Source organism: Telmatherina bonti (assembly GCF_933228915.1).
Source record: "Telmatherina bonti genome assembly, chromosome: 3".
In the NCBI taxonomy this organism is placed as follows: Eukaryota; Metazoa; Chordata; class Actinopteri; order Atheriniformes; family Telmatherinidae; genus Telmatherina; species Telmatherina bonti.
This window is the reverse complement of record NC_136621.1, coordinates 24600797-24624386: the sequence shown is the minus strand read 5'-3', so window position 1 is coordinate 24624386 and position 23590 is coordinate 24600797. Positions and strand designations below refer to the sequence as shown.

Genomic DNA, 23590 nt, shown 5'->3' with positions numbered 1-23590 from the left:
GATCCACATGCAACTGTGGTCCTTTATCATCCTCCATCTCTTCTTATTGATCCAGCACTTAGCTGTACTCCTCATCTGAAATAGTGTGCATGTTTAGGTAAGAGGCTGCGTTTGTAGCTACCACACAATCATGTATAAGGGATGTTAAATGCCCACTTTGAGTCTTTTGTCTTGGTAAAGATGACCCAAATACCGGATGAATTCCAGGGTTCACTTAGGGACAAAATACTTTTCATAAAATGAAGAACTGAACAAAAAACAAGCACTGCAATACAGGAATACAAAGAAAACAAAACAACTGAAAACAAAAATATAAACATAATAGAAAGAAAAAAAAGAAACTGGGCGAAACAGAATAACACATGGTGAAGAAACAGTTTAAAGTGGTCTGTCTGGCCTTGTAGGAAACCAGGAAGAAAAATCATTGAAGGAATCAACCATAACTAGTGTTTTAAAGCCATTCCTCTCACTCTTGCAAAATTTAGAAAAGACACTACCAAAAGGGATATTTGATCTGAAATTTCTCCCCCCTTTGGCAAGACGGAGGCTGTGTTTTTGGCAACACTGGGTTGTTTGTCTGTCTTTCTGTTAGCAACATAAATAAAAAATATATAGATAGATTTTAATGGAATCAGGAGCAAATGATTACATTTTGGAGGTGATCCAGATGACCATCTGCATCCAGGAGTTTAGGGATATGGGACTAATTTAGCCATTACAGCTTCTAAGTCAACAATTAAAACCCAGAATCACTGGCAAAAAAAACAAAACAAAAACAAACCTGACATCATAGTAGATGTTAAAAACACCAACAGCTAACCCAGATTGCCGCCAATTGAGAAAATGTGATTTTCTCTAATAACTCAGTTTATCACAACCATTTGCCCCCATCTTGATGTTTAAGAGTATGTTTCGTGGGTCAAGGATACTAAAGATGTCCTAATGATGGACAGAGATAGTGATATTTGCTTGAAGTATACATGTGTGTTGAAATGGGATGGCAACTTGGTCGGCTGTTGGGTCTTGTGGGTTTTTTCTCAGATGAGTGCTTATAAATGATAACGCATCAGTTCTCTGAACGTTTGAGGAGAAATTTCGTCAGACTGCTTCTGTTGACAGTGAAGAGGCACTGACCGACATGTAAAATGTAAGAGAACAAGACTTTACTATTTCTGGACCTCTACAGAAAACATGACAATGAGAAAGTAGCAATATTAACATTACAGGCAACAAATGACAGAAGAGGCATTGATCAGACATTTTAATCTGCATTTCAGGTCTAATATTTCATAACTTTGGAATCTTTTCACACATTTATATGTCATGTATTGATCTTTTGCTTTAAATGATAAAGATAAGCATCATTGTTAAATATAATTTTCTATTCTGACAAGCAGGAGCAGTATAAATACTATTCCAACTATGCCTGTTATTACTCTTGTTCATCAGCTTAAAAAGCACAGTATGAAAAAAATGAACATGAGGCTTTTGAGCCCACAGTGGGCGACAGTGACAATGCCATTTTTTTCTGAATATTCAAGCATCCTTATCGTCTTGCTCCTTCTCCTCTACATCTTACAGCCCATAACTCACCCAAACTGATTCATGTTGCGCATTTGAAGTAATGAGTAAGACATTGCTCTCAGCACTTAAATATTTTGCATGATTTCATGCTCACACATAAGATTTTCCAAAAAAGCAAACTTGTACCTGCCTGTTTCATGTTTTAGTAAAGAGAAGACAAAAGTCTCAGCAAAGTTTGACAATAAAGTTTATTGAATAAACAATCATGCTGACGGAACATGTCCACAATCACATCACAAACCCAAAATATCTTCTTCAGGCTGTCGTCACAGCACGACTTCTGAAGTCAGGTGAGACTTAGTTCACAAACTGTTTTTCTTGTTTTTGACTATTCCACTCCAGCTTCCAAAGTCACTCTTGACATATAATTGGAATAAAACAAAAAAAAAAAAAAATAAGGATGAGCTAAAAATATTTCAGTTCAAACTTTCTATTTGCATCTCTGCTGTGATAAATATTCTTTGAAGTCATTCAAATAGACACTAGTCATTTCCTTCTGACATGAATAGCCATTGTTTGTGTGTGTGATAGTGTGTGAATGTAACAAATGGCAGTATCCCTTAGAAATGTAAATCTTACCACTTTATTTGTGAAGTTCTAGCCGTCACTTCGTATGACATGAAACAGTGTGATGTTGTAGAGCACCTGGTGACCATTGTTCCAGGTATACAGTGCTCTCTCTCTGGGGTTATAGTCCATCATGCTGATGTGGGAGTACTGGTTATGGAAGGGAATGTCAGTGTACTCGTACGTGGAGGTGTTGGTGTTATAGGCAAAATGGACCTTGGCTCCAGCCAGGTGTGAGTTAGTGACATACAGGGTGCCACAGATCATGAATGCTTCCCCTGCACTGCGCTTAGGAAACCCTGTATCCCAGCTCTGGAGGACTTCCAGTGAACGAGGGTCCAAACGACTCACCTGGAGACAGATGGGCAGGAGGGGGGTGGGGGTTAGTTACTTCAGTTTACTCAATGTCAAATAAACCATTAAAAACCAGAGCAGTGCTGAGTTGCTATGGTGATATTTCTTGTTTGTCTCCCCATGTTTTTGTGGTTGAATTGAAAGAGAGCAAACCTCTGACCTTCACTAAAACTATTTGTTGCCTGTGGTGATGAACAGGAACTAGAAACATAATGACAAAAAATACTGCACTTTTTTCTCCAATTTCCCAAGATAATAGGTTAGGCAACTTTATATGCAGGTTCATCACTGTACCTCAGCAGCCATAATAGTAGCCCTGATAAATGCAGTGAATCGTTTTGATCAGCAGCATTGTCCTGTCGGAAAACCTTGAGTCTTGGCATTCTTATGGGTGTTACTTCATCGTGTACCATCCAAACGCAGACAAAGACCCCACAGAGAGACAGGGCATCACACCACTCCACAACAGGCTTTGAAATGGGTAAAAGATGGCCTCCTGGCTCTCTGGATTTCCATCCAATGAAGAAACCTGATCCAAAAAACCTTCCATCTCAGCTTCTCACACACAACACTCCCAAAGGGCAACGCATCTATACTGTGATAATTCAGAGTTCTTTGGCAACCTGAGGGGGATGTAGATTTGATTAGGCAGGTGATTGTAATACTGCAGCTGACTGGAGTATATATGTAGAGCGGAAAGTGGTTGGGAGCTTTATTGAGTGTATAGTAATAGAGGAGACTAGCTGGATGTTACATATTTAAACCAGAAAAATATTCAAATGAGAAAAAAATACAAGTATCCAAGTTGATAACAGATTTTTAAAGGAGAGTGGGTGAAAAAAGCTGCTTACACCAGAATATCCTGGGAAAGAGATTTTCATTTTTAAGTCAAATGTACAATGCTGAAGTAAAGTCAGAAATAATCCTGATATGGAGGAACACAAAGAAGCAGGTTTTACCATTATGTTGCCTGCGTTTGGGATGGAGGTGTAGACAGCCCAGAGTCCTGTCTCATCAGCCATGAGGTCGATGTCAGAGGACCCTCCCCAGCTGTAAGGAAAGGTGTTGTTGTATCCAGCTCCACTAAGGCTGCGCTGCAGCAGCACACTGCGAGAACGGAAGTGGTACTGAATCTAAAAGACACATATGTAAATGTGTATAATATCTGTCAGCACAATCATTAGAGCATCAAAAATTGAAGCCCCATCATGACATGAACTGTTTTCAGTGACTGACCATGTCAGTATCTTCCAAACAAGAACCCTGTCGCTTCCAGAAGTTGCATTAAAGGGCAGACACCAACAGTATCAGTAAGTTAATTTGGCATAGGATCGGCTTTCAGATTAATCTGACTCATTGTGTTATTGAATAAAAAAATTATCATCACTTTCCCCCTTTTTCCCCTTTCACCACAGTAGTCAATATACATTAAGATGAGGGTGGGTGTTCAGAGGGCTGCTCACTTCAGGATGTATGGTTGTGCTACAAATTATCATCTTGCTCAGAGTGGACAGAAATGATGGTCAGGATTATGCATATATGCACAGAAAAGTATAAGTAAAAATCCCATTGAGATAGCAACTTCTTAGATACTGCCATGTTAATTACCACAGTTTTATTTATTTCGTTTTTTTATTAGAAGTTTTAATGGCAAAATTATCCCCCTGTCCCCTTAATAAAAAAATTTCTTTAAAGTTCCTGGATCCAGGTGGTGATCTGGACCGTCCCCAGAATCTAATCATGTGTTCCTTATTTCATGCAGCCAAACACCCAACCTTTGTCTTGGCCTAAATATTCTGTTCTTAGTCACATAGACATGTATAGATCTCCCTATTAAACATCCCTAAACATCATTATCTAGATATAATCTTACAATTCTAGTTCAAAAGAACCAGGATGCTGTCTTAAATGGATACTGAGACAAAATGCAACAATTTGCAAGTTTTATAACCTAATATTTTATTCAAATAGAACATTGAGAAAGATCTCAAATGTCAAAAGTGTCATATTTTACTGTTTTAAGACAAAGGTTACTTTAATCTTGAGTTTGAAGTAGTTGCATGTTTTAAAAAAAGTTGGGGTGGAGTTTAAAGTCTATAAAAGAGAGTAGTACTTAAAAAAAACAAGTGAAAGAACATAGTGCAGATAATCGCCATCAAATAATATGACTGAGTACAAAAGCTCTGAATAAAAATTAATGCAAACACGTTTTGGTCAAAATGGACCATTTTATAAAATTGACAAAGCCATAAAAGAAGAATCCTTCGTGTCTGAAACAGCTTTCAGTTGTCTAATGTCAGCCTCCTACCAGGATGTTGCTCTGGTGCTTGTTGTAATAAAGTGACCCATTGTAGACCACATGGCCAGTTCCTGCCCATGGGTGGGGCAACAGGTGCTGCACGAAGTTCTGGCCCTTTGTGAAGTCCCCCATGGTCCTGTACTCCAACACACGCCTGCCCTTGTAGTAGCCGTCCATGGACCACACCTGATGTTGGGAGGACAGGAAATGAAACTGCTCATCTCTCATTTCACCTCTTCATCCAGTCTGTAAAATTAACTCCCAGCGAGCAACTAAATGAGTTTAATTTGCAGAGTGATCCATCATTGTCACCCCTGGCCCACTGGCAACTTGATTAGGTGATCACATGATGTACTCAGACGATCTCTGTTGGCCACCACAAACTAACAAGAAATACATCAAATCAAGGACAAACTGTAGCTGCATTACAACCATTACATCCCCTTTACCTGAACAAACCTTGACCAGCTTGCCAAGTATACACCGCTTCAAAACACTTTTTAAAGAACACTTTAAAAAAAACAACACAAAATTTTCTTGCTTTGTGGTTACACTCAAGTAAGCCTAAAATAATCCAAGACACATTGGTAAATTGTCATCATCAAAGAGTCTTCTCCCAAAATAGAAGGTTCATTAAAAGCCAGAGCAAATTCTAAAGACACAAATAACAAATGTCTTTAGACTGTTTTTGCTTATCTCTGTCTGGTGTTTAATTGCCGTAGATTTTTCCCCAATGTTCTGCATCAGTTAATGGGGATCCTATCATAATCCTTAGCTCCTGCTCCTATGCTGCTTAACGGTATCGGAGGATTAGACGAAATAAGAGCTTATCTCAACTTCAGAATAATTATTATCGCTTTCGTGATGATGATGCCAGTGATGGCAATTTATAGTACAGGAGTTTTGGCTCGGTAAATTTCTGCAATTTCCCAAGATTCATTGAGATAACAGGTAATGGAGAATTGATGTCCACCTTCTCTAACCTCCTCAATTAGGCTGACCCAAATTTATGAAACCGCCTGATGAAAAATAAAACCAGATAATCTGAAAGTAATGAGAGGAGTTGTAAATACATGACAGAAGAGGAAGGAGAGCGAAGGTGAGAAATCAGTAGAGAAACAAGCGAACAGAGAAGGAGAGAAGATGAGGATAAAGAAGAAACAAGATGGGAAGAAAATTGAGTGTCGACAGCGTGGAGGATTAATTACCCAGAGAGGGACGAGAGGTGAAATAGATAAAAGAAACGAGCAGAGAGCACTGGGAAAAGAAATCATTGTTTGTGCAGAAAGATGCTCGTTATTCCCCCATGCAAAGAGAGAAAAAGTACTGCAGGCAGAAAAGAGGAAGTAGATTAATTTCACAGGAAAATAATCTCCTCCAGACCCAGCACCATTTTTAAAAAATGAAGCTACTGTGAAAAAGCAATATTCAAAATTAAAGCTGAATTAGAGACCCTCAGACAAAGGTAGCTGATTGCAGTTATTTGAGGACCTTCAATAGCTCAGAGTTTAATTGAGACTCAGCTTGCTTTAGGAAGACAATGACTTGACTGATTGCTTTCTTTCCAGCATTCTACTTCTAGCTCTGTCTTCACTCCTTCTTCTCTTTCCTGACACAGATTGAGCTTTTTTCCATTTTAATCCCCTTCAAACAGTGTTTCTAAGAAAGAGGATTCTCTTTGTTTTCTGCTAGCTGTAATCTTCTCACATTTGAATGCATCATTTGCTTCATACGAACAGCCGTCAGATGCTGATAAATAGGTAACGTTACAGAAATGGCTGAATGTAAAGTTTATTGCCGTTTCATCAACTCGCAGGTAAGTTTTCACATTCTGCTTTTCCAAACTGACCTACTCCCATCCACATACAAGGGCCTCGTACATAGATGGATAAACTTAGCACAAAAAGTAAGAAAGATTAGTCACCTTAACAATTATGTATAACTCATGAGAATTGTACTTCTGTGAAATTAGCACAGTTAAACAAGAGGAATGTGCCCTACAAAAAATGTGCTAAAATCCCCTGCAGCATCCTCCTGTTAGTGTTTAATAGTGAGGATCAGTGGTTTAATGACATTAACTCAATGCACTGCACATGTAGGTTAACTAAAAATGAGCACAAGTCTTGAAAACCAGGCAGAGTAAAACAGCAAAGATGACACTGAGGAAACAAAGAAAGTCTGGCAGAGAACAGTAACTAAATAAAGGAAGGGTTAACTTTCCAAAAAAAAAAAAAAAAAAAAAAAACTGAAAACAAAATAAGGAAGAGTAGGAAGAGACAATCAAACATAAACTAAGTCATTAGTAACAGACTACAACAGGAATGAAAATCTGAAGCCAAATCTATAAACCATGACGGCTGACTGCTCACATATGAATTCTTTTCTATTCAAAATGTTTAATCCTGATTAATTACTAAGTGTCCTTCATTAATTAGCTATTTATTGCCTAGTAATTACAGTTTTTTTTTTAATCTGTTTCTATGTGTTGCATAACAGGGCATTTGTCATTTCTATATTTCCCTTTGAAGCAGTTTTGTACTTGCAGGTGAAGGATAAGGCACTTTGGTTACTTTCTACATGTACCTCCTTGGGTTTGATTCACTCTGATCATACACATACACACCTGCATACACACACACTCTCTATCATCCCACTTCTGACAGCCTCACCTGCATTTAGAAACAAACAGGATTAATCTGCATGCAGGGTTCCAACATAATTTCCAACTTCTTTAGTTTATCCAGATAAGCTACTGAAAGGTTTCTGTTTGTAGAATCATCAGAAACGCTCCACTGGAAGCTACCCAACACAGACTGTCTTTACAGAAGGAGGGGTTGGGGGGGGCTCTCTGAATCAGCTGTGTGCTGCTCAGCAGGTGGTATTTGAGACACAAAGTGCTACAGCAGTAACTTAGTTCGCATCGACAGTAGCTAAAAATGACCTTAGTGTTTTCTTAGAGAACTTATTAAAGAAGTCTTACAGAGCTTTAAAACCAAACCGCCTGTGTAAAAGATTCATTTTGTGTCTATATATGCTTCAGAAATTCAACGTAATATCTGCATAATTTCCTGAAACTATGCAGAGGGTGCAGGTGTTAATTATGTGTCAAAAATAGTGCTGTTCTTTTTTATTAACATCTGTTGTATTTGCATACAAACTGGAACAAGCAGGATATTTATTATTAAATTTCAGTCTTTCTTTGTTACGGGTTTTGTCAGGTATGCAGATAAATGCAAGTTTGCATAATGTAAAGCACATGTGTACTGTCATTGTACCACATCGGGCCTTTTTTTGTATAACTGTCTTGAGCGGGTGAGATGATTATTCCTTTTTGTCGCTGTTGGTCCCAAAAGAAGATACAGGGAAATTGCCTCTCCAGGGGAGCAGACTGGGTCATAGCAACATCATATCTATTCTAAATCTTTACAGAGCCCATACAATAGTCCATGCATGTTTTCCATGGTATTGCAGCCACTTCTTCCAGTGCAATGGTGTTTGTCTCTCTTGGAGGCTGAATATCTTCTCTAAGCTGAATTTCTTAGAGCGATGTGCATATGATCATTACCCACAGATGAACATGTAGAATAAACTGGACCCTTCAAACATCTGTTTATTACAGCAAGAGAGAAGGGGAGAGTCAATTGGGTTTGTAGTGTTTGCAACCATCTTTAAGTAGATCAAAAACTCAATTCAGATGCCAGGAGAGGATGTCACCATATAAAGCACAATATATACATTCTTTGTATCGGTATTTCAGTCTGCCTTATATGTATTCATTTTATGTGTTATGTCAACATTATTAAAGAACAAACAAGTGCATGTTTAGGGCTCAAGAGGTCCAATATTCATTTATTCACTTTTTAGCTTAGAAACTAGAGTTCCATACCTGCAGAGGACTATTGTCCCCTTTTTCTTGCTGATTTTTAAACTTTTATTTTGTCGCATATATCCAAGGTTACTCAAGTGGATTTAGAAATTGAATTATGTGTTTTTTGTTAGAGAAGAAAAACAAGATTTGGCATTAAGTACCTCGCTCATACTCCCTTACAAACCAGAGGAATCAGGCTTAAGACTATGATAAGACTGTTGTGGTTTCAAGAAATGCAACATGGCTTTTATATTTTCAGGAGACTGGACTCATAAAAGTACAACATATTGATCCGTTGTGCTTTTACAGCATTTAAAGTGGATCAATTACAGTTGCTGCTGTCGGTAGTTACACAAATTTATATTCATGGGCATGAAAATATGAGGCTAAAGTGTAGGTGCATGGTTACATGCAAAAGATACAACACAGATTTAATGCAAAAGCATAAATCAAGTTAAACACATAAAATAATGTCAGTATAAAGAACATGAAAAGGCTTTGTGACATCAAAATGGATCTGGTTAAACCTTTTCAGCATTTCAGTGTTATACTATCAAAGAAAAGAAGAATAAAAACAAACAGATATTCAGTGATGACATGTTTAAGTCTAGATGCAGATATACTGTATACATATTGTAGCACTTCATTTTTTATAATGAAGCTGTAACAGTTTGTGCTTGAGACAATCTTGTAATAAACATGGTTTATAGTTCTTTGTTGAGAACATTTATTAATGTGTGACAAAAGGCTGCAACATAGACTCTGCACCAATCTGATGTTGTGCATAAATGATCTTTACTGTAATTGAGTTGCAATAAGCATTAGCATAAGCAAGTCCCTCCGGTGTTTCTTCCTGTGAGTAATGCATGCAGCAATGCAACCTGGTCAAAACAGTACTTAGCATTTACCATGGTGTGGCTTTCGGGCCTAGCATTGGATGAGTGAGATAATTTTACTGGTACAACCATTCACAAATTAAATTAAGATGTCACTCTGACATCCGTGAGCAATGTTGCAGGAACACCAAAAGCTTTGGAAGAAGAGTGACTTTGAGACACGATGTCTTCATCGCGGACACACCCTTTTCTGTGAGTTTTATTTTATAATGCTGGAATTTTAAGAATAACTCTTCAATCTGTCCAACTTCTTCTCATGTCTTCTATGTAGTTTTAGCTTTTTCACCTTCATCTTTGATACTCATTTCATCCCATCCTACTTGTCTATCTCAAATGTTGTTCTTTTGAACAGTGCTCTTCCTCTTCACTTTCCTTTTTCATGCTTGACACGTCTTCACCAACAGTCCTCATTCTCTCCCTTTGGTTTGCTGTCTCTCCCTCATCCCCTGTGTCCTTCTAACACTATCAGCAGAGACATGTTGACAGATCAGGGGATATCTGCACCTCAACAGATGTTCTCCAGTGCAGTGACAGGTGTGTGCCTGTGTCTGTGTCTGTGCTTGTGTGTTAAGTATAATTTGTGCACATAGACTCGCACTCTAACAGCTAATGAAGAATTCATAAATGTCAAACTGGGACCCTGTGCAAACACTGTAGTCATGGATACCAAAGGAACTCTGAGAATTACTTTGCTCACTTTGACTTAGGCCGACAGTGTGATGGGTGAATGTGTGTGTGTCTGTCTGTGTATACATGCATGTGCTCGTGTGTTACATTAGCACCATTTATCTTTACCTGATGAGATGTAAGTGGCTGAGCCTGAAAACTCCTTGATGATTTACTGATGATTTATTTAATAAAAGAGTTTAATTCTGCTTTAAGATTTTGCTGGCCTCCAATTTTCTTTCATGAAGACATGTTTCCAATAAACTACATATGCTAACACAAAAAGCAAGTTCATAATGAATTATTTCAAAATGAATAACATCTAAGATTGCACATGATGACAAGACAAATTAAAGTGCTCCAGTTTAACACTAGGAGCTTCACACATACGCCTCATATATGCTAACAATGTGTTAGCCATTGTGTGATGTTATTGTTTGTGTCACTGCGATCATAACATGAACCACTGCACTGCTCATGTGTGTAAATTTTCCTGTCATGCCCAATTAGGATGACCAGTGAATGTCTAATTGTTTGCTTTACATTTTCATCTTAAAAAGATATATATAATTTATTTACATTAAGTATATATTCTTTTTTAACTGAAAGTGTTTCTGAGTGTGCACGACTGACATCACGTAGCTCTATGAATGCAGACAACAGTTTTCCTACTAGATGTGAGAACCCAGTCATAAATGTACAGAGAGGGACAAGAATCCACTGACAATATATGTAATTAATTGGGAGATTTTAAAATCAATATGAGAAGACAGATGCTATAAGAATGAGGTTAGATCAAAGTCCTAATTTTCACCTGGATATCTGGTGCCATTGAGGTTATAAATCAGTATGCCTCTCTTTGTTTGAGGCGTTTTAACTGTGTCTTCGCCCCTGGCATAAGAGCTAATCGCTTCAATGCCTATTACTCTTAGAGTAGGTTCAGTCACAAAGCCTTTCATGAGTTTCATAAATTGTAATACCACTCATGTTGTTTACAGACTGGAATGGACCTTGTGGTTGTTTCTATGTGGGCTTGACCAAAAATAATCTTTTCTTTTCTAGAAGTTTGAACTATCCTATAGCCAAACAGTATATGAAAGCTCAGTGTGCTAGTGATAAAACCTTGAGAGTAATAGGCACTGAAGCGATCAGGTTTGATGCCAGGGGTCTGTTTTCATTCTAATATATGCATGTCTATGTGCCCCTAGAGTCTAGGGAAATTGTTGCTTGTATAGGATTCTGATTGTTGTGATTCCTTCTTGTATTTATTGTATGGTGCCCCTGTAGGCCGAGAATATTGTGCTACATAGTGTCAATTGTGCACACTTGTGATAATTATAACTACTCTGGCTGTTTGTGTCACTATACACCCAGAAGGCATAAGCCGATATGCATCAAAGTATTTTTAATGATTCTTGTCCATTTTTATTAAAGGCCTTTCTATTCTGACCACTTTGAGTGCCTGAACCAGGATTTTGTGTCCAATTTAGATTTGAATCCTCTCTTCATCAAACTGTTTTTTGTTGTTTTTGTCTTTGTACATTTAAATCATTTTGCTTCTCATCCATTTGTGCCATACTTTCATTGGGTTTAATTTATTACCCTGCAGCTACGTTCAGCCATCACTCTCTGTGTATTTATATTCTCTATGTATTTTCTCTATGCTATCTAGTAATGACATTGTTTTTATACTGCACCACAAATGCTTCACGGTGGATTTGTGATGTTGATTCTATCTTTCCCATAGCTAATAACAAAAAGAAAAAAATAAAAAGAAATCTGAGCCTCAAAGGAAAAAGGACAACCCAAAGCAGTTCTTTTTATGCATGTCCCTCCCACCAAGTTTGAGCAACTAATGTGCACTGAACAAAACCTGATAATCACTTCTATTTTATCTCTTCTATAGATAAAAGTCCTATAATTGCATATTAGTGCTCTGCATGCTTCTATTTGATCTAAATCTAAACTTTCCCTGTCATATATTTGGCTTAACTTGGCCTACTTGGTTCAAACTAGTCTATCAGCAAAAATCCAAGATTCAATTTGAAAATGACAAGGCAATTAATCTTGTATAGAGAGCTTTTAGACATCAATATTGATAAAAAAAAAATAAAAAAAATTATCATGGGAAAAGCATGTGGATAAGATTACATCTAAAATGTAGGATGTGATTTCTGCCGTTAAAAACGCTACCAGCCTTCTGGCACTACAAGCAATGAGACATATAACCAGTCACTGATTTAGACAAACTTAGACTATTGTCAGTAATCTCTCGTGCCACAACAGAATTATTAAAGAAACTACAAAAGTTACTAAATTGAGCAGCATACAGGAGCACTAATTGTCATGGGTCTGAGGGCCCTGGTGTGTGTGTGTGTGTGTGTGTGTGTGTGTGTGTGTGTGTGTGTGTGTGTGTGTGTGTGTGTGTGTGTGTGTGTGTGTGTGTGTGTGTGGGTGTGTCTTGTTTTAGGTGGAGCCTTTGTTGGCAGTTCCTCGCAGCTGAAGGCAATCATCTCATTTCATGGCCACAGTATATCTACCCTGGTTTGAGCACTACTCTCCGCCGGATTGTTGCATACACTTCCTTGGTAATGTCTGGTCTCTGCGATCGTGTGTTTCTTTTGTCCTTGCTGTTAGACCTTTGCCTTGTTTCAGAAACCCTTCTGTTAACCAGCCATTCCAGGCCCTCAGCTGCCATTCCTGCCTGCTTGTCTGCCAACTTGCTCCACCGACTCATTTGCCACCTTTTTTGCAAATAAACTGTCTTTGTTACCGCAAGCTAACGCTTCTGTGATTGGGTCCCCCTTTTTCCCCCCTGACACTAATATGCAATTATAAGACTAATTCATAGACAAGGGGTACTTAATTCAGTTTTACGAGGGCCATAATCCAGCAGGTTTCATGTTTCCTTGCTCCAACGTAGCTGACTCAAATTTTTGAGTTTTTGTGCAAAACCTGATGGTTTTCCAGTGTGTTGAAGCACGAATACATGGAAACCTGCTGGACTGCGGCACCTGCAAGACCAAATTAAATACCATTGGTATAGACAAATTAACTGGTTACATGTTAAACGTCTGTAATTATATTTGTCAGAAATACCATTGTAACAAAAGACACCATTCATAAGAATTACTCTGCTAGACATGCTGCTGGCAACAATTTTACTTAACCAGTAGTAAAAAAATAAAGCCATCAAGTAAGCTGTTTTCTAAAGAGAAAAGTATCAATGGAACATTTTCCTAAAATATGTCTCAAACAAATAAAGTCAGACTTTTAAAGCAGTATCTTTTGCAACCAGCATAAAATGATTATATCAATGCTTTGTATGTATAGGAGAATATTAGCATTGTTAAAATGAGTAAAGGTTATCAATGAGTTAAAGATATCACACAATTTTTAAAAAAAAATAAAAATAAAAAAAAAAGTCTGTAGCACTTTATAGATGGACCTGTGTCCAACTGGACAGTCCACTAGCACCTTCCTACAACGTCCTCTACTGTTTGATTTCATACTTGTGGTGTTCTCACTCATATGTAAGTCGCTTTGGATAAAAGCGTCTGCTAAATGACTCTAGAATATTATAGTACATAATAGAAATAGTGATACTTTTAATGCTGTTTAATTGAGTGGTGATGAAATGTATTAAGTTTTGATAACATTGTTGGTTTTGGAGGAATAATGTAGACTAATGTAAATTATCGTAGTAACTTTTGTTTGTGTTTGTTTGCATTGATTTCTGTAAATATTTTCCATTTTTATTGTAGTTTTTATGAATGGATATTTTGTTCAACCCCAGGAAGAATAGCAGCGACTGTAGTTGACAAGTATCCACAATAATTTCACAGTGGCTGTGAAATGCTTAATGCAATTTTTAGTAGCAGCCTGGAAATGACCTTAGAAATAAGCTCTGCTCATGTTTACTGAAGAAGGAGATGTACCTATTTGGCCTCAAGGAAACACAGTAAAGCACTAAAGGAAAGCACAGCTATGTTTAGAGGAGAGCTCCAAGGAGTTCCTTCAAGCTAAGTGAGAACTGAGATAAAAGTGATTTCAGAAGTTTACAGTTTTTTGGGGGGTTTTTTTGTTTTTTGTTTTTTTTTTGTTTAAATGCATTATATAAGAAAGAGCATATGTTGCTTTTTTTTCAACTAAACATGCTTTACTTCCTGAGTGTCTAAGTCAGATTTGAGAACATCCAGAATACAGCGTTGGCAGAGAGTGAAATAAAGAAATTCACAGTTCTATCTACTTGTAAGGGCCTATCCGTAACCTACAACATGTGCAACAACAACTGGGAAAGAGCATCCAATAACTGGTATACCATTGCTGTACATAGCTCCTTCTCATAGCTGAGGAGAAGCTCTAATAGGAAACAGGCAAGGGTCACCATGGCGATATAAATCACATCTGGCAACTGGAAGATAGTCGCCTTGACAACTAGCCTAATGTGCACTCCCTGAATAGTGTTAGCTTGTGTCTGTGTGCTGGAAATGGGTGACACTTATACAGAGTAAAGACAGGTGCACACAGGAGTCATGTTAGAAATAAGACTGAATGAGACTAAACAGATAAATCAGGAAAAATATGATTGCACATGGCAACCTTGTCACCATGTACACTATACTTATCATGTGCATACAATCCCTTGCAAACCTGTTTCCATCTGTTCTGAGGTTGCTGGATAACACATTTATTTACTCCAAATTTAACATAAACCTGGGATAGTTATTTATCTACAAAGTAGTGTTTTAGAAATAGATATTTTCACAGTGAAATAAAATGTGCTAAGGCCAAGCTGAATTAATTGGACTAAATTAGATAGATGGGATCTAAGGTACCTTGAGATCATTGCTGTGGATTGATGCAGCATTAATAAAGTTACCAACTGGGCTCACAGTGGTAACAAAAGAGGGAGTCAAATACAGGATGAAGTATTCCCATTCTCTTTATTTACCGAACTTATTCAAAACAAACTCATAATGGGGTCTGAGTGTGTAAAATATCAGTAGTGAAATGCTGTGAATGGTTGTGTGAACATGTGTGCAATGCTGTTCAAAAATGCAACCCAAAGCTTAACAAATTATAATTACTGTGATGGTAAGAGAAAATGCTGCCCAGCCAGAGGAGAAAAACCCAGGGAGTGAGTCTGGCAAAAGCAGGCTTTATAAGTTAAGCCACTCCCACCTCTGCAGGTGCATTACATTCTCTCCTAATCACACCTAATACAAACAAACTGAGATGGCAGGCCATCACACCAATCAAATTTATTCAAATTTCTGACTTAATTCAAATTATTCCCTTCATGGGAACTGTCTCTTGAAATAAAATGTGATGTGACTTGTGTCTCACCAAGATAAGTAACACCAGAACAGTAGTAGTAGATAGGAATATATTTACACGTATTCTGTGAAGAAGCTCATCTAAAACCTCCAGCCTTTCTGTTCTCACTACAACACTAAACACAAATGTAAGATTGTAGACTTTAACTATCTTCACCCTAACTTTGAAGCTGCTTTTTTTCATTTTTTTTTTTACAAAGTAACTAAATAAAACACAATACACTGCAAAAACTGAAATGACAACCATCTCCCTTGAGAGAGAAGAAACAAGCAGCTACTCTATTAGTAAGAATGACCAGCAGAGGGATAGGCCCAAGATCAAGTATGAGTGGGTTCAAATTTCCTTGACAAGATCCAAACTAAAGTGATCCTTGTGAAAAACAAGTATACATTGTTCACTTACCCTGCTGTCTGAGCTGGGAATCATGGCATCGGTCATCCAAGATCCAAAACGAGACCCTGATGCTCTTACGGTGATCGGGTTGCTAACTGCAGTCAGACGGCCACAACCTAGAAACAGACCCCACAAAAGTGAAGTTTACATGTACAGTAAGAATAAGGACAAGATAACAAAAATGAAGCTCCAGTGTTGGAGAAAATAATGTTTGCTCTCAGGGACACTTGGCAACACTAATTTGGAAGTAGCCATCGCCTCCCACCAGATGTTACAAAAGAAAAGCATGAAAGTCTGAGGAAAGTTTGCAGAAAGAGCTCCAGTAAAATCTTCATTTTAAAGCTCTTTTAAATTCTTTGCAACCTTGGCAGAGTTTTTATAGCTTCATAATGTTAAAGCGCTGTTCAATCAACTTAACTGTGACCTTAAAGTAATACCAAACACCTCTCTGTAAAAAATACACACTGTTGGTTTGAAAAGAATTTGAAAAGGCTTTCCATCATCTTGGCTCCACAACAGTTACAATATATTAATTTAAAAGACTGATTTTCACTGCAGTAGCAAGGTTAAAATGTTTTTTTATGTTAAAATGTTAAAATGTTATTTAAAAGGTCTCCCGCAACATAATGCATGTTTTCTTTTCAAAGACTGAGTTTATTCTGACTTTTCACTTTTCTTGAAAAAGTGCTTAAATGACACTAAGTTAGTTTGTTGACCTTTTAGAGTTAGAGCACTGTCGTTTACAAAAAAGGAGTTGTTTGACATCTTGGTTTTTGCTATCTGTTGATGACTCAGATAAAAATAAGGAAGAAAATCCAATACCACTTTCATTCCAGTAAATATATACAGGAAATATAAAGCGACTGCCAGCAACCTTCCTTGGCAAAAGCAGGTTTTTTTAGAACGTTTTGACAGAGCTGTTTTTCAGGTTTGTGTATGTGTTGCGCAAGCATAAGGAAAAGAGCTTCTCCAAAGTTCAAACTATTCTTTTAATCCAGCATTTAGCCATATCATTAATTAAATCTCTACAAAATTACACGCCATTTTCATAATCCCTCTGCCATGTGATGAGATTAAAGTGCACTGTCGAAACCAACATCCATGGTGGTGACGTAAGAAATGTTGACGCTTTAGTTCCAAGGTTAAAGTGAAAATTTATTAGGTTGTTTATTGTTGTTGTTTTGTTTTGGGATTTTTTTAAGTGGGCTTCTATGCAGTATTTGTCAGTAGTCCATTTATCATCTGCAGTAGACAGTGGTCCGAGAGCCCCTTAATTTGTATTATCGAGAAGGAATATCGATGAAACACTTTTTAAAAGTCTGGCACTTTGACCATAAGCTAAAAATAACTAATTTTCTACTATAACACTTTTACATAAGACATTCCTTATTTCCTCAGCCTAAGGACCACCTTTGCCCGCACAGTGGAGGAACAATATCTCCTGTCGCTGACCAGCTGTATCGTAATATTCTGCCGTTCTTATCCCAACATACAAACTACCAGTAACCAGTAAGAAGAAAAAACTTGAAAAGTCCAAACTTGTACGTTATTTTAAACCGAAAAAAAACAATGCTCAGCAACATCTAATCCAAAAGGCCTGACACAAATCCTGATTCGTACATTGAACAAACACTATTCATGCAATAACACACATCAACAAAGATATTGTCCAGTTGACAACATAATGCCAAAGCAAATATAGCCAATGTAAAAGTGGTGCCATTGTTAGTAGCTCTAAACTAGCTCTCCTCCCATCAAAATTTATTCAAACTGAGAGCGCTCTGACTGCTGTCTGATGCAGATAACATACTGACTGCCCATAAGAAGTTAACACAACTGCACTTGGTTGAGCTTTTCTTTGTGCAATTTTAATGTTCTCAGTCCCGTCAAAAAAGAAGAAATAAGAACGAGCCACTTAAATTGTTACAGCCCAGACCTAGACATCCAAACTGTTTATGCCAAACATGTTTCCCTTGCACCTCCAAGGTCTGCTGTTCTAGCCTAGGTCTTTGTTTGCTCCACTCTTTTAAAAATATAGCTGTTAAAAATGCCCGGTTTTTTGGGGTTATTTTGGACTTATATGAACATTTTACAGAATACTTAATTAATTATCAAAACTGTAAATATTCAATGTTTAGTTATATATAATATTACTGTCCCTTTAACACATACCCAGTTTGTTCATGCAGCTGTGTAGCCTGGTCTCCAGCAGTAACACTCTCTGCTGAAGCTCCTCGTAGTCATATGCACCAATCTCCTCCTGAATGGCTGTCAGGATGATGGATAGGTTGAGCAGCTCCATTCTCAAGGTGGCCAGTGTCTGCAGGTCCAATCTGTACTGCTGCATCACTGACAAGAGTGGCCGTAGCTGAGACATCTGGCCCTTTAACTCCTGTGGGTGCATGAGAGATTGGAGGTAAGACAAGCTAGAGAAAAGGTCAGCAGCGGCGTCGTTAAATCTGAGAAACTGTCTGCAGTACCTTTCCTTTGCATTTCATTTGTAGCAATTTATGCTTCTAGCCAAGATGCCTTCTGAGAGTGACAATCATCCCAGCTTGTTTGACTGGGAGTAGAGCCCAGATTCAAAGCTTTTTCTCATGCAGCTAATTATGCTTCCTGCCACCCTTACTTTCCCATTCTGGACCCAGCAAACTCAAAATTAGTCAAGCAAGAATAGAAGAGGGTAGAGCTCTGGGATCACGCAGTTCAGTACAGAATTTTAGCTCTCTGGGCTGTAACATGGTTTCACTCTAAGGTTGTTTGGATGCATTGAAAATATATGTAGTGGTGGCCGGTAATGTGCAGTGTCCTGTTATATACCAGCTCCCAAGATTGTTTTTTTTTCCTATTAAAAGTTTTAGAATCCATAAAACAGAGAAATAATGGATGCATTTTGAAATATTAAAAAATTTCTTTTGATTTGAGGAGAAATCTATTTAATCCCCACATCTCACCTCAATTACAGAACATTAGATAAAGAAAATGTCACTTTAGCTATAACTACATTGCATTATCTGTCAATTTGATTCTATTTATGTGCTAATGTAGTGTCTGACACTTAGTGAAGAGAAATGTTAAACAAACCCAGATTCACACACTGAAAAATTCATAGCAAACACTATTTTGAAGCTAAAAATGGAAAGGCTCAATCTAACACAGTTTGGTTTGCAACATCTTTATTTTGCTCACATTGCCCAGTACTCTTTTCTTCTTTTTGGCTGAAGATGTATTTGTTTTCCACACATTTGGCAGCTGAGATGCTGTGAGTCACGATTAATTGCTGCCTCCATCCTCACACCTCTAAGCTTCTCCTTTGGGATGAGCAGAGACAAGAGGAGGAAATGCAAGCGACAGTGGAAGTAAAAAAAAGAAAAAATAACTTCATTTACCAAATGGAAAGCCCCCCCAAAACATGCTAGAGGGAGCATTCCATCTGGCCTGGGATCACTCCACAGTCCCCACAGGAGCTGATGGAAGATGCATTGTAGGAGAGTAAGTCTGAGCTGGTTTGCAGTTTGTTGGTGCTCTGACCCAGATAACAAATACAAAACATGAACGTATGATTTTTTTTTTTTAAAAATTGGTATAATTTACCCTTAATAATCCATGGAATGATTTTTTTTCTTCCAATCCGACCAATGAGGATAAATATGCACATAAAGATAAATAAGTAAAAGTATGTTGCAGTAAAATCTGTATCTGTCTGGACGATTTCCACCATCAAGTGTTTTCAAGACATTTAGTTTTGTAAAGGAAACACTTGGATTTAATTCAGAGGAAGAAAGGATTTCATAAGAATTGTCAAACCAAAGACAAAAAAGACATCATCTTCTCAGAACATCAAACATCCCTGCAGACACACACATACACAACATATCCAGGAAAGAGGCTTGGCAATCAGTCAGACACTTGAAGTGTTTAATTCCTATCCTGCTGTGATAAAATCAGGACTGAGTACTTGTCCAAATGGCATTACAACTTTTCAAAACCACTTCAGCATCAATTTTCTGTCTTAGCAGTCCAGAAAAAGAATTCCTGGTAATTATACATAAATTTAATCTGATTAACCTTTATTACATTATTCTCATTTCATTAATCACAGATTCATAAAATATTTGTTTGAACAAACCTAGACTAAAAAAAAAAGTGCTGCAAAGTTAGATGGTAAACAGATTGCTTGGTTAATCCCCCCTTCAGCGTTGTTTCCTCTGTCATTTTAATTCCTCTCATCTTTCTTTCCCATACCACTCTATCACTTCCCTCCTCTTTCTGTCTAACCTCAACCCTTGACTTGAGGCAACATCCATCCTTCCCACACGTCACTTTCACATACAATAAGCCACCTTTTACTTTCTATTTCTCCCTCTTTTCTCTCATATCCATTTATCTTTCTATTTAACCTCCAGCTCACCACCCCCCTCATTGCCTTCCACTGTGGGATATAAATGCTGTTTAGTTATTGATAAACTTACTGTAGTTGTACATAAATATTCAAGAGCTCTGCCTCTCAGTGCAAAAGCTTATGACTGTGAAACCCCCCAAGGAGCAACAAGCACATACACACAAACACACACAGTGCATAAAGTAACTATATAAAAACAGACCCCCAAGTTGTTAAGAAGATGCTTGGGAAGAGATGAAAGGCAGAATTGATTTATGGGAAGGCAGGAATATGCTCTATTTCGGGAAGTGAGGGTTACTCTTTTTTCTTTGTGTATTATTCTGTTCATGGGGACATTTTTATGGGGCTCGCATTATACATTTACAAAGTTTGGCTTTCTATGTGGTGGAAAGGCCCCCATTTACAGATAGGATGTAATGTATGTACTTAAAATGTGTGTAACATATCCACACAATGTATGTATGATACACACACACACACACACACACACATATATAAAGTCACTAGTTAGAGCATCAGCTGGGACTAAGTTCGTACAGTGGCCTTTCTGTGCAGAGTTTGCATGCATGGGAGACATAAGAGTAAATAAGAGCGTGAGCTGTTGTTTTTCACTCCGTGTTGGCCTTGTGATGGACTGGGACCTGTCCAGTGTGTACTCTGCTTCTTGCCTGCTAATTGCTAAGTTGTATAGAAAATGAATGAATGAATGAATGAATGAATGAATGAATGAATGAACGACATATGCACATATATTTATTGTAAACTACAAAGATTTGTTGTTTTTGCACTAAAATGATTGTAGCTAATGTAGTTTCCTTCTTTTTTCCTTGTAGTGTCACAAGGAGCGCTAAGCTGACAACTGCAGACATTAAAGCAGCAGTTTCACAGCAGTTTTAACCATTTAAATCATTTAACTTTGATTAGTCAGATCCAGGGCTTCTCATTCTCTTATGACATTGCAATTTTAAATCTTCAAGTACCATTTTCTTGTTGGCACAGATATGGCTGATGGCAGAAAGCATCATGACTGATGAGATTAGTACTCCTAATTTAAGAAGCAGTGTGCATTTAGATTTCTGCCATGAAAACGTAGTACTCATGCAGAGAAATAATTCAATTTCTGTTCATTGTCACTCCAACTTCCAAACATCAGCAAGGGAATTAACTGCATGGCATCAATGTTCTGTGCTTCTGTGTCAATTTCATTTAAATGTAAATATTAATATTAATGTTTTCTAATGTCTTGGGAGAGATTTTTTTTAAAGCAGCTTGAAGCAGTCTGCAGCAATGCAACAGTTTTGCAGTCACCCCCATTACAATGCTCTGTGACACCTTTACACAGTGGACATGAGGCGAGGGAAATTGACAGCTTCAAGACAAATTTTGTCTCCTTGATTAAAGATGCACGCATGTCTGACAGCAGGCAGGAAACTTCAACTTGGCATGCGTGAAATCAATGTTTTCACACCAAAGGTTACGTGTTCCCTGAAGCGACTGGATTTCTTTGTGAGCGCCAGAGTGCCTTACTCTGTGTGAGTGTGTGCTTAAATTGTGAGTGTGCGTTTGTACCTGGAGGCCTTTAGCTGTCAGAGTGCGGGGACTGGCCACATAAGTGTGTAAACGTCCATCCACCCCTCTCAGCAGTGGCTCAGAATCTCGAACGTACTGCAGGTCTCTGGATGTCCGCAGGTCTACCACCTCCATGGACTGACTCACATTCTGAACCTGACACACACATAACATACCACACACACACACACACACACACACACACACACACACACACACACACACACACACACACACACACACACACACACACACACCCTGATGGTTATTAGTAATTATTGCTGGTTTAGATGTTGCCAGAAATGTTTAGAACAGGTTTAAACTGTTTGGTTTGCACCTGTTGTTTCTTAACACTTCTTATTTCCTACACAAATCAAACATGGCTAATGAGGAACTGGTTCTTGATCATTTGTGGTGTTTGGTTTTTGAATCTCTGAATTCCTGTGACAAATCTTTTCACAACTGCAACTTAAAATATTCAACCACTGTTTAGCTACAGATTACCGTCTGGGTTTCAGTCTCTTACACCCTAGTCCAGTAAGAAATGAGAGATTTGTCAAAGTCTGAGTGAGAATGACAAAACAATGACACAATGTTTTAAGAGCCAAGCTTAAAAAGCAACAACTATAAGAGTACTGGTATTGGTATACTATAGTGCCTCATTCACTTAGCAGAAGTTTAAATATATGAACATTAGTTAGTGGATCTGGACTGAGTCATGGCCTCATGGTTATTCTTCAGTTCCTGGCTACCACAATTAATAACTTGATGGGGCAAAGATCTTTTTTAATCTTTTAATTCATTATTATAAGGGGAATATTTCAGCCAAGAAAAAAGGAAATATGTCTGTGAACATGGAAATTAAGCTTCATATTTCAAATCCTTAGTCCCCTGTGTTGGACACACTTATATTACATTGATTAGAACTTCACAACAGAGCACAGGTGTGTCATAAACTATGCTCTCTCATAGGTTGCATGCACTGGGTAAAGCACATGGAATAAATGTATAAATACAGAGCCTATCCAATCTTAAATGCTGTCATGTACCTGCAATAGTGACAGCTGCATGATGGCATAAAAGAACCAATAAAGGATGATGAAAATAAATTAATAAATACGTACAGCAAAAATATAATACAAAGCCATTTAGTTATATTCCAACTAAATAAACTTTTCAGGGTATGTGGCGGTTGTGAACCTAATTTTAAGCTCTAGAGGCAGCGAGAAGGCAGGAATACTGTTTAATAAGAAGTGCACACAAACTCAGAAAACATGACAAGACAAGACATGACGTGATTTAACAATTAGCAAAGAGGAACTGAAATGGGGAGACATAAATAAACTGAAGAACACTCACGAGAAACAGGTTTAGTGTAAAAATACATAAAAAATGAGGAAACCAGAACTAAACATGACACAAATACAAAACACAAAACCAACTATTATCACATTGATTGATCATAAATCTATAAAATCATGTCCATGTGCTTTGTTTTCAGTGATTAGCTCCCGTGCAAGCCTGTAACTATGATGTAGATAAGGATGGAATTACACTGTATCTTGAAAATAGTGCAGAACCAGGGTTTTTGATGAGCACGACTTTCAGAGATTGGTCATGCACTTTATTCATTTTGGCTGAACCATAAGTGT

General features: G+C 37.7%; 1 protein-coding gene across 1 annotated transcript in view; it reads right to left on the bottom strand.

The window, feature by feature from the left end:
• Positions 1–2181: 2181 nt before the first annotated feature.
• The window catches only part of LOC306772376 (noelin-2-like), a gene marked incomplete at both ends in the record, with an annotated part of 29674 nt that continues 8265 nt past the window's right edge, over positions 2182–23590 (bottom strand). The window contains 6 exons of the mRNA XM_079261823.1: positions 2182–2502; positions 3465–3638; positions 4814–4990; positions 15977–16083; positions 18140–18359; positions 21939–22094. Of these exons, the coding sequence (XP_079117949.1) occupies positions 2182–2502; positions 3465–3638; positions 4814–4990; positions 15977–16083; positions 18140–18359; positions 21939–22094 (1155 nt within the window). The remainder of the gene's footprint in view (positions 2503–3464; positions 3639–4813; positions 4991–15976; positions 16084–18139; positions 18360–21938; positions 22095–23590) is intronic.